The sequence below is a fragment of the Chiloscyllium punctatum genome, chromosome 19 (genome assembly GCF_047496795.1).
Source record: "Chiloscyllium punctatum isolate Juve2018m chromosome 19, sChiPun1.3, whole genome shotgun sequence".
Classification (NCBI taxonomy): domain Eukaryota; kingdom Metazoa; phylum Chordata; class Chondrichthyes; order Orectolobiformes; family Hemiscylliidae; genus Chiloscyllium; species Chiloscyllium punctatum.
This window is the reverse complement of record NC_092757.1, coordinates 86,091,818-86,105,994: the sequence shown is the minus strand read 5'-3', so window position 1 is coordinate 86,105,994 and position 14,177 is coordinate 86,091,818. Positions and strand designations below refer to the sequence as shown.

The 14,177-nt window shown below is 43.7% G+C and overlaps 1 protein-coding gene across 4 annotated transcripts in view; it reads left to right on the top strand.

Moving 5' to 3' along the window:
- The window catches only part of LOC140491561 (multidrug and toxin extrusion protein 1-like), a 69,292-nt gene that overhangs the window by 36,611 nt on the left and 18,504 nt on the right, over positions 1-14,177 (top strand). For 2 of the 4 annotated variants that reach the window (XM_072589947.1, XM_072589945.1), the window contains exons 14-17: positions 37-169; positions 3,403-3,497; positions 5,708-5,801; positions 8,680-8,943. In XM_072589947.1, the coding sequence (XP_072446048.1) occupies positions 37-169; positions 3,403-3,497; positions 5,708-5,801; positions 8,680-8,903 (546 nt within the window). In that variant the 3' untranslated portion in view covers positions 8,904-8,943. Of the gene's footprint in view, positions 1-36; positions 170-3,402; positions 3,498-5,707; positions 5,802-8,679; positions 9,404-14,177 lie in introns of those variants that run through there. The other 2 variants (XM_072589944.1, XM_072589948.1) reach the window with 2 other exon arrangements.

Sequence of the window (14,177 nt, the reverse complement as noted above, 5' to 3'; positions counted from 1 at the left end):
GGTAACATTAATATGTGCTATTTGTCCCCTATGCAGTGTGTGAGTGGTGGAGTATTGAGAGGAACTGGGAAGCAAAAACTGGGAGCTATCGGTAATCTAGTGGGATTTTATCTCATTGGTTTTCCCATTGGAATCTCACTGATGTTTGCTGCAAATTTTGGCATCATTGGTAGGAAGTTGTTTATTAATGTGTTTTGTTTCTCCCCTCCCAAAGGCTTGGCTACTTTCTGGGATTCTCTCTCATTAGCGCTGGCTGGTCTCTGATTTCTCACCCCAATGTCGATTCTCTCTGTGCGCGAATGTAGACAATCAGATTATTTTCAAAAGAATCAGAGGGAGATATGGATTTGTTTTACTGCTCTGTAGTAAAGGAACAAAAGGAACATTCAAAAGGAATGTTCAGGATGAAAGACCCATAAGGGGAAGGAGGCTGTCATAGGAATATAGTTGGACAGGAATACACCATTCAGCCCAGTGAGCCTGCAGCTCATTCACCGTGATGATAGCTGATCGAATACATCAATTGCCTTTGCCCACCCATCTCCCTAACCCTGAATAGCTTTCAGTGATCAGAAATCTATCAATCGCTGTCTTAAAGACTGAGCTCCCTGCAATCCTCTGGGGTAGAGAATTCAAAAGAATCACCAACCTCTGAGTTAGAAAAATTCACATCTCAGTCCTAAATGGCACCCCTTTATCTTGGAATTGTGCCCCCTGGTTCTGGACCTCCCAACCAGAAGAAACATTTGACCTGCTCCTACCCTGTCTATCCCTTCAAGTAAGTTGTAAGTTGTAAGTTTCAATTAGATCACTATTCTTCGATGGTTGAGAGACTGCTGGCCCAGTTTCCCCAGTCTCTCTCCATAGGACAGTCTCACCTTCCCAGGAACTAAGTCTGGTGAACCTTCATTGCACTCCCTCTATGGGAATGATATCCTTCCAGAGGTCAGGAGACCAAAACAACCCACAGTACTCCAAGTGTGTTCGAACCATGCTCATACACAAGACTTCACTACTACTGTGCTCCAATGTTCACACAATAAAGGTCAGTGTTGCTTTAGCCTTCCTAATATCTTGCTGCACCTACCTGTCAGCTGAAAGTGACTTATTGACAAGGATATCAAGGTCAGGTTGTACATCTACACTGTCCAAACTCAGACCAGTTGAGAAATACTCAGCACATCTGTTTTTCCTACCAAAGTGGATAACCTCACATTTTCACAATTATGTTCGTTCTGTCATGGTCTTACTCACTCACTGAGACAAATCCTCCTGAAGCTACTTTACATCTTCCTCATGACGCACATTCTCACTTGGCTTTGTCTCATCCGCACATTTGGAAATATTACATTTAATCCCCATCCCCAAATCATTGATATATATTGGGAATAGTTGGATTCCAAATCTTGATCCTTGCAATACCCCACTTATCATATCCTGCCACCTCAGGAGAGATCCATTTAATCTTATGCTCTGTCATCTGTTATTTAGCCCATGATTATTGCCGCTAGTACATTACTGATGAAGGGCTTTTGCCCGAAACGTCGGTTCTCCTGCTCCTCAGACGCTGCCTGACCTGCTGTGCTTTTCCAGCACCACACTTTCGACTTTGATCTCCAGCATCTGCAGTCCTCACTTTCTGCTGGTACATTACTTCCTAATTTTAATTATTCTAACCAGCCTCCTGTTGAGGACTGGATCAAAAGCCTCCTGAAAATTGAAGTATTCTCAGATGTGCTGAGTATTTCTCAACTGCTCCGAGTTTGGACAGTGTAGATGTACGAACTGACATTGATATCCTTGTCAATAAGTCACTTTAGGCTAACATGTAGGTGCAGCAAGATATTAGGAAAGCCAATGCAACGTGAACCTTTATGGTATCTCTGTCCATCAGCTCCCCTTTAACAGTTTTGTCAGTAACATCCTCAAAAACTCCAAGATTGTCAACAATCTCTTTCCATCTGGAACTCCAGGCTGACTCTGCCCAATTAGATCATTGTCACCAAAGTGTCTATTTATCTCGTCCTTTACGACAGTATTTTCCCTATACTGATGGAAAGCTAATAAGTCTGGAGTCCCCTGTTTTCTCTCTCACTCCTTTTTTAAGTAATGGGGTGACATTTGGTACCTATACTCACTTGCCAGTGAGACAGCAGAATCACAAGGACCTAGAGAAACCAGGTTCCTACAGGTTTGTGGTCAGCAGATGTCACAAAAGCATCTCAATCTTTAGGTTTTTCATGTCAAAGCCTGGCACCACCTAATCACGATTCCTTTTGCCGTTATTCCATTCCAGACTGCAACAGCCAGGTCAGGGGCTGAGAATTCTGTTGTAGGTAACTTGGTCTCCTGACTCTCCAAAGCTTGTTCACCAACTACAAGGTACACGTCAGGAGTGTGATGGAATACTCCCCGTTTTCCTGGATAATTGCGGCACCAGTAACACTTAAAATGCTCAGTATCATCAAGGGCACCATCCAGGGCAAGACAAGCTGCTTTACTGGCATCCTATTGGCCCCTTTCCATGTTCTTCCTGTCCCCAAGGCAGATTGGCAGCAGTGTTACCTTCTCCATGATACACTGCAGTAATTCACCAAGATCTCTCTGACAGTATCTCCTAAACCCACAGCTTCAACTACCTGGAATGAGAAGGGCAACAGATGCATGGGTACATCAACACTTGCAAGTTCCCCTCAAGGCCTCTCACCATCCTAACTTGGAAACATATCGCAGTTCCTTTACTATTACTGGTTCCAAATTCTGGCACTCCCTCCTTAAGGATTGCAGTGATTCAGAAAGGGAGCTCACCACCTTCTCCAGGGCAAGTAGGGATTCAAAACAGGTGGATTCAGCCAGCAACATGAGCCAATAACTAGAGGAAATGAATCGAGGTAGTATATTTCATCAGGTGTCCATTTACTCTGGTGAGAGGACGTGACAGAGGACAGGGACCCCAGATTTCTGCTCTGTTGATGCCACAATGGGACTAACTTCCTGCTGCTCCACACCCCCCCCCTAACTCTTTGCTCTGCTTTCCCTGCTCCTCCATCGCTAAAGATTGACAAGTTCACCACGTGGTAAAGGGCCAGTTTCAAGTCATAACCTATCTGTTACCTGGTTTCAAATTCATGATTCCACTGTTTGACAATACCCAGAATATACCTCCTGTTACAGGGCTACAATCCTGCCCTCACAGTGAAGGTTCTGTCAGACAGAACAACCTTTCCCCAGCCAGGATTTCACAGTACTGGGTTTCTGAGCCTTCTCAGAAATTAAAGACACAGGTTTCCAGAAGCAGTTCGGGACAATGACACACTCTCATAGAGATATAGTAAAACAGAAAACAAGAGGGGAAATCTGACACAATTGCCTGGAAACTCACACACCATTTGTCTTTTGCAGGTTATTGGTACGGGATGATCATTTGTGTCTTTTTCCAGTATGTTTTCTATCAGATAGTAATTTGCAAAATCGACTGGAATGAAGCAACCAATCAGGTGAGAACAGATAATAGAAGTTGACTATTGTATCAGTGATTTCCTACATTTTCCACTGCTGTCCCATGCCTTGACTCCTTGCACTGTACCTTGGGAAGTGCCTGGGATAGCGAGCAGCCGTCATGGCTCTCATTGTCCTCTCTTGGTCATTCTTCACAAGGCCACCAGGGGGGGCTTCCTCAGAGAGTCTCTGGGTCACCATCCATCCATGTTGCCAACCTCCCAACAGGAATGGGTCTGACCTTCTCTTAGGGTCCACCTCCATCAGCAGTGAAGTAAACTCTGGAATTCACCCCCTGGTGAATCGCCGTGGGCGGCACGGTGGCACAGTGGTTGGCACTGCTGCCTCACAGCGCCAGAGACCCGGGTTCAATTCCCGCCTCAGGTGACTGACTGTGTGGAGTTTGCACATTCTCCTTGTGTCTGCGTGGGTTTCCTCCGGGTGCTCCGGTTTCCTCCCACAGTCCAAAGATGTGCAGGTCAGGTGAATTGGCCATCCTAAATTGCCCATAGTGTAGGTAAGGGGTCGATGTAGGGGTACGGGTGGGTTGCGCTTCGGCGGGGCAGTGTGGACTTGTTGGGCCGAAGGGCCTGTTTCCACACTGTAAGTAATCTAAATGCAATTCACTCTGTGATATATTGCAATCAAATCCCAAGACATGTCATGTCATTGCTCCTTTTAATGGTAGCTTTCACACCTAGAGAATGCTGGAGAAACTCAGCAGGTCTGGTAGCATTTGTGGGAAAAGAAACAGTTAACCTTTCAAAATCCAGTATGCTTTTGAGACTTCATCAGAACTGTAACATCAGAACTGCAGTTCATAATAGACTTGAATCATTAACTCTGCTTTCTCTCCACTGATACTAGCAGACCCACTGAGTTTCTGCAGCATTCATAGAATCCGTACAGTGTGGAAGCAGGCTATTCAGCCCATCGAGTCCACACTAACCCACCAAACAGCATCCCACTCAATCCCTGTAACCTTGCATTGTCCATGGCCAATCCACCTAACCTGTACATTTTTTGGACTATGGGAGGAAACCCACACAGACACAGGGAGAACATGCAAACTCCGCACAGACGGTTGTCCGAGGATGGAATTGAACCTGGGTCCCTAGCATAGTGAGGAGAAAGTGAGGACTGCAGATGCTGGAGATCAGAGCTTAAAAATGTGTTGCTGGAAAAGTGCAGCAGGTCAGGCAGCATCCAAGGAGAAGGAGAATCAATGTTTCGGGCATAAGCCCTTCTTCAGGATTCCTGAAGAAGGGCTTATGCCCGAAATGTGGATTCTCCTTCTCCTTGGATGCTGCCTGACCTGCTGCGCCTTCCCTAGCATAGTGAGGCAGCAATAGTAACCACTGAGCCACCGTGGGCTGAAAGTGTGATGTAGCTCAATGGATACATTGCAAACTTCTCGCAATCACGAACATCTCTCACCACACTTCAAGTGGAGCTTCAGAGCATCTTTACCTTGTTTCTGTTGTTCTCCATAAAACCCTGACCGATGGAGAGTTGAGAAAACAGGGTATGGTGGGGGTGGGCTTGGCAGGGTAAATGCTGAGAGGGATGTCTCCCCCTCATGGGAGACCCTAGAACCAGAGGTCACAATCTCAGAATAAAGGGGCACCAATTTAAGGCTGAGATAAGGAGGAATTTCCTCTCTCAGAGGGTTGTGAGTCTTTGTGAGTGTTTGCCAAAGAGGGCTGGGGGTAGACAAGCAGGAGGCTGGAAGAACACAGCAGGCCAGGCAGTATCTGGAGGTGGTAACATTTCGGGGGTAACCCTCCTTCTGGACTGAGACCTGAAAGTTGACTTCTCCACCTCCTGATGCTGCCTGTCTTGCTGTGTTCTTCCAGCCTCCTGTCTGTCCCTCCTGATGCTGCCTGTCTTGCTGTGTTCCTCCAGCCTCCTGCCTGTCCCTCCTGATGCTGCCTGTCTTGCTGTGTTCTTCCAGCCTCCTGCCTGTCTACCTTGGATTCCAGCATCTGCAGTTTTTTTTTGTCTCTAACAGAGAGCTGGGGGTCAGCACCCTTCCATATATTAAAGATTGAGATAGATTCTTGATCAGTACGGGAATCAAGGATTATGGGGAAATTGTCATGACTCCCCGTGATGGCTTCCAGTCTGGGACTCCCCTCCCTATGATTATCTCTAAACAGAAAGCCTACTGTCTCCCTTTCAATGAAAGGTTTGTGTGTTTTGTTTCAAGGCAAGAGTTGTTGCAGGTGTGAAGAAAAATGTGGACCCCTATCCCAATCCCTCCAGTGGCCAAACGGAGGACATTTCACCAGCTATGAACAATGGTATGCCACCCTATAATCACACTACTGAATTAAACAAAAGAGTTTTTTTACAGCATAATGTAGCTAATTACTTTCAGTAAATAGTCATTCTTGTTAAATACAGAAAACTGAGGAAAACCGGCCCCGAAATGTTATCTCTGATTTATCTCCACAGACCTGCTGAGTTTCTCCAGCACATTCTTGTTTTGTTTCAGATTCCCAGCATCCACAGTTCTCTGTTTCATTGCAAGACAATTGTCATTCTCTTCACAAATATTCATTCCAGTTCAGCAGAAATTGAAATAAAACTGATCTTTCAATGATTTTAGCCATTGGAACATAGAAGTACCAAACAATATTCTTAAATGAGTGGTGTCGTGGTAATATCAGCAAATTAATAACCCCATGGGTCCAGTCTGAGGTCCTGGCACTTGGGCTCAAATCCCTCTGTGGCAGCTGGTGGAATGTAAATTATGCTAATTGAAAAGAAAGTTAAATTAAAATCTGGTCTCTGTAATGGTGAGTATGAAACTCTCATTGATTCTGTTCAATATAAATATATAACATTTGGTTCACTAATTGAAGAAATTAGAGGGAAGGCAATCTGTCCACATTAACTGGGCAAACCTACATATGACTCCAGCTCCACAGTGATGTGGTTGACGTTTAATTGCCCCAAACAGCCTCAGTACAAGGCAATTAGGTATGGGGTATGATGTTGGCTTTATTGGCGATGCTCATATTCCATGACTTTTCTTTTAAAAATCAGTTAGGAACTATGTGATTTAAATTAGATTACATTCCCTACAGAATGGAAACAGGCCCTTCGGCCTAACAAGTCCACACCGACCCTCCGAAGAGTCACCCACCCAGATCCATTCCCCTACGTTTACCCCTGACTAACACAATGGGCAATTTAGCCTGGTCAATTCGCCCTAACCTGCACATCGATGGACTATGGGAGGAAACTGGAGCAAACCCATGCAGACACGGGGAGAATGTACAAACTCCACACAGACAGTCACCCAATGCGGGAATTAAACCCAGGTCGCTGCTGCTGTGAGGCAACAGTGCTAACCACTGAGCCACCGTACCACCCCTTGTAATGGGTGTCCCTGTTAGTGAGATGGCTAATATTGTATTAAATTCCTGTGTTTGCTAATTTAATGAAGATATGAATCAAGAATTAGGTTTGAATTTACAGACAATACACAGTGACAGTGAAGGGGGGAGGTGGAACAGCAGGGCAGAGGAAGAGGACCCCCCCCCACTCTCCCACTGAGCATGGCCTCCTGGCTCCAGGTAGAAGCCCTCCATGGGCAATATGGCAGCTGGAGGGACTGGGCAGAGGACTTGAGAGGCAACGGTGGGAGGTTTAAGGAGACCTTTCATACAGACAATATCGAGCAGGGCAAGGTCTGCTTCACCCCTAATTTTCCCCTCGCCCTCCCCGGGCCCTCCCCTGCCTCATCCTCCCTCCCACTCCCCAGTCTGGTGATCTCAGTCTCCTCTTCCAACTCACCCTCCAGAGGCTGATAATATCTCTGGCGTTTAATTGCCCCAAACAGCCTCAGTACAAGGCAATTAGGTATGGGGTATGGGGCAGCCTCCCCCTGCCCTGCTGGTGACACAGTGGTGCAAGTTCACACAGGCATTTCCTGCTGAATATTGTGATCAGGTGACATCATGTCCAGGAGCCATGATAGCATTCTGGATAATCACTCCATTTATATCCCCTCATTAGTTCACCCAATCTGTCATTCCCTGATCCCAAGGATGTAGTACAATTGCTTTCTGATATTAAAGATACCTGTAGTATCATTAAATCATCTCCTAACATGGCCAATCAGCCCCTCAGACCCTGCTATCACTTTGAAAAAGGATATCCAATCAGAGTTCGACTCAGATGCTCCTCCCCCATAGTTCTGCCAAATTGTCCCTTTCCATAATTTATCCATTTCCATTTGGTCTTGTTTTGTTCTCGTATTTGTCATTCTAAATATCTATGTCAATATTTATGAAGGAAGCAATAACAGAAATTGCTGAAGAAACTCAGCAGGTCAGGCAGCATCTGTGGGAAGAAAGCAGAGTTAACGTTTTGAGTCCAGTAACCCTTCTTCAGCACACACGGTAGAAACAGCCTTTGGAAAATTATCACCCTGTAATGCACCCTCCTGCCTGAGGGAGCACTACAGCCCATGCCCTGACAGAGGAGTGTAATTACAGTAGGTCGATTGGAGTTGCGTATGTAGGAATACATTGGAGGAGACGTGAACAGTGTAGAATTTTTAATTATTGTGATAGCAACTCTCAACCCTTCCATAATCTTGAAGAAGATCACTCTCCCATTTCTCAGTTTATATTTAGCTCCATCGTGGGGAGCTATAATTCAGTAACGGTCTCTGATCGACACCCACTCTTCAGCACTGTTCCTCCATTAGGAATATGCTTTTGTTAAACTTACCTCTTGATTTCCTGGTCTCAGAGTGGATTCACAATATTTCAGCATAGGGGAGGTGATGGCATCGTGATATTATTGCTAGACTATTAATCCGGAAGCTCAGCTAATGTTCTGGGGACCCAGGTTCAAATCCTGCCATGGTAGATGGTGGAATTTGAATTCAATAAAAAGCATCGGGAATTAAGAATCTACTGATTTCCATGAAACTATTGTCAGGAAAATCCAATCACGTTCACTCCTGCCCTATCGGGAAGGAAACTGCCATCCTTACCTCGTCTGGCTAACATGTGACTCCAGACCCACAGCAACATGTGGACTCGGAAATGGCCTAGCAAGCCACTCAATTGTTTCAATTGCTACTAGGCACAGGCAATAAAAGCTGGCCAGCCAGTGATATCGATGTCCCACAAATAAAAAAGAACACTGTTTATTTTACAGAAGTCCATTCGGGAAACATTGCGGCCATTACAGTAGGAGATGCCACTCCAGTGGAGAATAATGTTAACACTGGACAAATGAGAGAAGAGACCTCAGCCCCTAAAATGAACGTGCAAGAACAGTTATCTGTGAAACAACTGATTGTCCGTCGGGGATTAGCCATCCTTTCGGGGTTACTTATACTGGGGATTGGACTATTGCTGAAGTTTTACGGGCTCCAGTGAACTTTACAGAGACAAGTGAAAATCCAGGTCACCTTCTATGGTCAGTAGAACAGCAGTAAGAGATGTAGCCACTGCTCTGTATGTTATCTCATTTCTCATGTTCTTCGCAACAATGAATGTGTAAGGAATGTCAATTAGAGGACAGTTCAGAAGGAAGATGGTTCAAACAGACTCTTGTCATGATTTAAAGAGCATGTGTCCATTTTAGTAACTGGGCCTTCACTGGTGTAGGCACCTGCTCACTCAAAACAGGACCAGAGACAACTTTTTTTTAATCTGATTTCAATCAGCTCAAAGACCTCCCATTTGGCACTCTTTAAATCATTGACTGAAGCTGGAAATGATTTTTATGAACATGGAAATGGGAAAATAAATCAGTGTTGCAGTGATCTTAATCTTCTTTGTGGGGTTTGGCGGAACAATCCGAGTCACAATTATTTTTAGTCCTATCAGTGCACAACAAAAAATTGCGTCCATATTAAAACTTTAATGCAATGAAATCTCCCCAGTCTCTTCAATCGTGTGTTACCACACAATACTCGACACAGAGGTATTTGATGAGATGTTAGAACCAGGGACGAACAAAGTGGTGGTTGTTCAGGAATAGGTGGCAGAGAAATTCACTCCTGTCACTTAGAAGTTGGGTTTGATGATAATGTCTCTGCAGAAGACTTCCCATCCCGTAAGCTATGATGACAGCCTGGGATTTTAGATTAGATTCCCTACAGTGTGGAAACAGGCCCTTCGGCCCAACAAGTCCACACCGACCCTCTGAAGAGTAACCCACCCATGCCCATTTTCCTCTGACTAATGCACATAACACGATAGGCAATTTACCACAGCCAATTCACCTGATCTGCACATCTTTGGACTGTGGGAGGAAACCAGAGCGCCTGGAGGAAACCCACACAGACACGGGGAGAATGTGCACACTCCACACAAACAGTCCCCCAAGGCTGGAATCGAACCCGGGTCCCTGGCACTGTGAGGCAGCATGCTAACCACTGTGCCACTGTGCCACCCACCATATGTTGCCAAGGTACACAAATTCCTGACACTATACAATTCTGCAAAGAACTCAACCATCTGATAATAAAGCAAAAAAATTGACCCTAGCAGATTAACCTATAGATATATTTGGCTAATAGCTGGTAGCGAAGCCATAGTGTCACATCTCCCTGGGGTTACCACGCTGAAATCAAGTCTTGTTATTCCCAGACCTCCCACTAAAGTTCAAGTGTATTTTTAAAAATACACAAAGGTTCCTCAATTTATCTGATTTTGAGGCCGATGTTGATAAAAAGCACAGACCAAGTTTCTACATTTAACAAGAATTATTATTATTACAAGTTACTGGACACTTAAGGCAGCCATCAGTATAAACACTACAAACTAAAGCTTTAATTCCCTTATAACCTCACCCCTTCTCACACAGACACACAGGGATGGACAAGGGGAAAAGAAACACATGGGTTGAGGGAAAACCAGGAAAGCATTCCACTCTCTTTGTTCACAGGATCTGCTGAGTTAGTCCTTCATTCTCAGCTTTCCAAGAACAATACAGCACAGAAACAGACTCTTTGGCCATCCAAGCCTGTGCCGCCACATTTTTCCCTTACATACTAAAACTGTCTTCACTGACAGCATCCGTGTCCCTCTATTCCCTTCCTATTCATGTGGTCATCCAGATGAATCTTGAATGCTGCTATTGGGTCTGCTTCCACCACCTCCTCTAGAAGCGTGTTCCAGGAACTCACCACCTTCTGTGAGAAAACCTTGCCTCACACATCTCTCTCTTTTTTAAATAGATATTTTTATTAGAAATTTAACATTTTTATAAGTTTACAAAAATAAACAAAACTCTCAAATACGAACATTGATATACAATTAAATCAAATATACAATAGCCAAAATTTAACAAAAGAAAAAATACCGAAAAAGAAAAAAAAAAGCAAAACTCAACTGTCTACTAATCTAACCTATAACTAACCAGAGTGTATATTTAAGTCTCTTACATGCTCGGAATGTGTTAACATCAAATGTAATAAAACCCGTATTCGTGCGGAATTCCTCTCCTTAAGGGGCCCCGGACCAGCCAGGTTTGTAATCTCAATTAAATAAAAGCCCTTGTTAGGATAGCCGAAATATCTGTATTTATGTAATTCAAGAAGGGCTGCCATATTTTATAAAATAATTCGGTCTTTTGGTGCACCATATTTGTAAGGAAGTCAAGGGGAATACATTCCATAATTAATCTGTGCCAATTTGAAAGTCCAGGGGGGCCCTCAGCCACCCAGTTCACCAAAATATTTTTCCTTGCACAAAAAGAGAGAATAGAAAATAATCTCTTCCCGTACATGTCCAGGGAGGGAAAGTTCGAAAAGCCCAAAAGGAGAGATACAGGGTCCACTCTAATTTCCGTTCCTAAGATTTCTGTCAGAGCACTTGCTACTTTAGTCCAGTATCTACAGATCTTATGACAGGTCCATAGACAATATACAAGAGTGCCCACCTCTATTTTACATTGGAGATGCTCCTGCCTTAAATTTTGCCAATCGATCCGGTGCTGTATGGGCCCTATGAAGTATCTTCAGCTGGATAGCCTGGGTTCTGTTACAGATAGTAATTCTTCTAGCGTTTTCCCAAATATCATTCCATGTTTCTATGGAGATTTCTAGTCCCAAATCCTGATCCCATGTTTTAAGCAGATTATCCATTTCTCCCAATACTTCACCATGTAGTAAATGATAAATAGTACTGACGGAGGATACCCCCACTGGTCGTAGGACATTACATTCTCTACCTGATTTATAAAGACTATCTAATAATGTAGTCTTCTTCTGTATATAGTCTCGAATTTGGAAGTATCGGAAGAGGTCTCCATTAGGTAATCCGAATTTCTGACTCAGCTGTTCAAAAGACAACAGGACCCCATCTTTAAATAGATCCCCTAGACATGAGATACCCCTGGATCTCCAGAGTTTAAAAGTGGCATCTGTAAACCCCGGTTGAAATCCCCATGCTCCCACTATCGGAGCATAGGGGGATGTTTTATGTGAATTACCCTCATTTTGCCGCATTATATTCCAAGCCTTAATTGTGTTTAGTATTATAGGGTTTTTACAGTGATCCGTAATGATTTTCCTCTTGTCTGAAAATAAAAGGTTAATAAGTGGGTATTTTACTTGAGAGGCCTCGATATCCAGCCAGATTGATTGTGGATCAGACAAGACCCAATCAGCTATGTAACTTAATAGGGAACTTAACTGATATTTCCTAAAATCTGGGAAGTCCAATCCTCCCATTGCCTGTGGAAGCTGTAGCTTCTTCAGCTTAATGAGGGGCAGTCTATGATTCCAGATAAAGGAACCCAGCCAGCCATATAATTTACGTAGTGCCAGCCTCGGCATCATCACTGGAAGCATTCTCATAGGGTATAGGAGACGGGGCAGGATATTCATTTTAATTAGTGCTATTCTACCCAGCCAGAAAATTGGAAGGTCTCCCCATCGCTGGAGGTCCTGCCTTATCCTTTCCAGTAAATGCACAAAGTTAGCCTTATACAACTGACCAAATACTGGGGTAATAAAAATGCCTAAATATAAGAAACCTTCCAGGGACCACCGAAAGGGAAAGTGGGATCTGTCCACTAAGTGGGGTATCATAGCAAGGCCACCCATTGGCATAGCCTCCGATTTTGAAAAATTAATTTTATAGCCTGAGAATGCGCTAAATGTATGAATAACTTGGATTAGGTGAGGTACGGACATCAGAGGATTAATGAGGAATAGAAGAACATCATCTGCATAAAGGGTAATTTTATGTTTACCTGTACCAATCCTCAGGGCCGTTATATTAGGATCAGCTCGTATAGCTTCTGCTAGTGGCTCAATTATTAGCGTAAATAACAATGGCGAGAGAGGACATCCCTGATGGCAGCCCCTACCCACACTGAAGCTATCCGAACCTAATCCATTGGTAACCACAACTGCTCTGGGATCACTATACAATGTTGAGACCCATTTTGTAAACACCTTTCCAATGCCAAACCTTTCCAATGTGTAAAACAAATATGACCATTCAACCCTGTCGAATGCATTTTCTGCGTCTAATGGAACGACTACTCCTGGTATCTTTCCCTGATGACAGGCTTGAATCATATTCAAAACCCTTCTAATATTATTGAAAGATCTACGGCCCTTAATAAACCCCGTCTGATCCTCCTTTATGATATGTGGCAGTACCCTTTCTAGTCTCAGTGCTAACGTTTTAGAGAGGATTTTAAAATCTACATTTAGCAAGGATATTGGTCTGTATGATGCGCAATCTTCTGGATCCTTTCCTTTTTTAAGGATAAGAGAGATATTTGCCTCTTTCAGCAAAGGCGGGAGACAGCCCTGACTATATGCATAGTTATACATGTCCATAAGTGGACCAGTCAATATTCCTGTGAATTCTTTATAGAATTCAGCCTGAAAACCATCTGGGCCCGGTGCCTTACCACTCTGAAGTTGTCTAATTGCATCAAGTATTTCTTGGATTGTTAGAGGTGTATTTAGGACTGATACCTGTTCCGGAGTTAGGCCCGGAAAGGTCAAATTTTTAAAAAATGACTGCATCCTCCTAGTCCTATCTTCACAATCCTGCGATTTATATAAATCAGAATAAAATTCTCTAAAGATCGCATTAATCTTTTTATGATCATGAGTCAAAATACCCGTACTTTCCTTGAGAGACGTAATAGTCTGAGGGGCCTTTTTTTTCTTTGCGAGAAATGCGAAGTATCTACCCGGTTTGTCGCCATATTCATATAACCTTTGTTTTGCAAATAATATTTCCCTCTTAGCTGTTTGAGTAAGCGTAGTGTTTAGAGCTGTCCTAAGAGCCGTAATCCTTTGCAATTTAATAATAGAAGGTCTATCAGTGTATGCTGTTTCAGCCGCTTTTAAGCGAGCTTCAAGCAGACACTGTTGTTCTCACTTTAATTTTTTCTGGGTTGCTGAGTAGGAGATGATCAAACCTCGCGTGTAAGCTTTGATGATCTCCCACATCATTGATGGGTTGCTAGCCATACCTGAATTAATTTCTAAAAAAGTTTTAAATTCTTGAGAGACGTACTTTACAAATTTACTATCTTTCATTAGGAATGGGTCCATACGTGAATGCCGAGGGGATGTCCCGTTGTTCCTCGCCTTAGTTTCCATGTATACAGCAGCGTGGTCAGAAATTGCTATACTACCTATTTTACAGGATGATATGGAATTTAAAAAAATT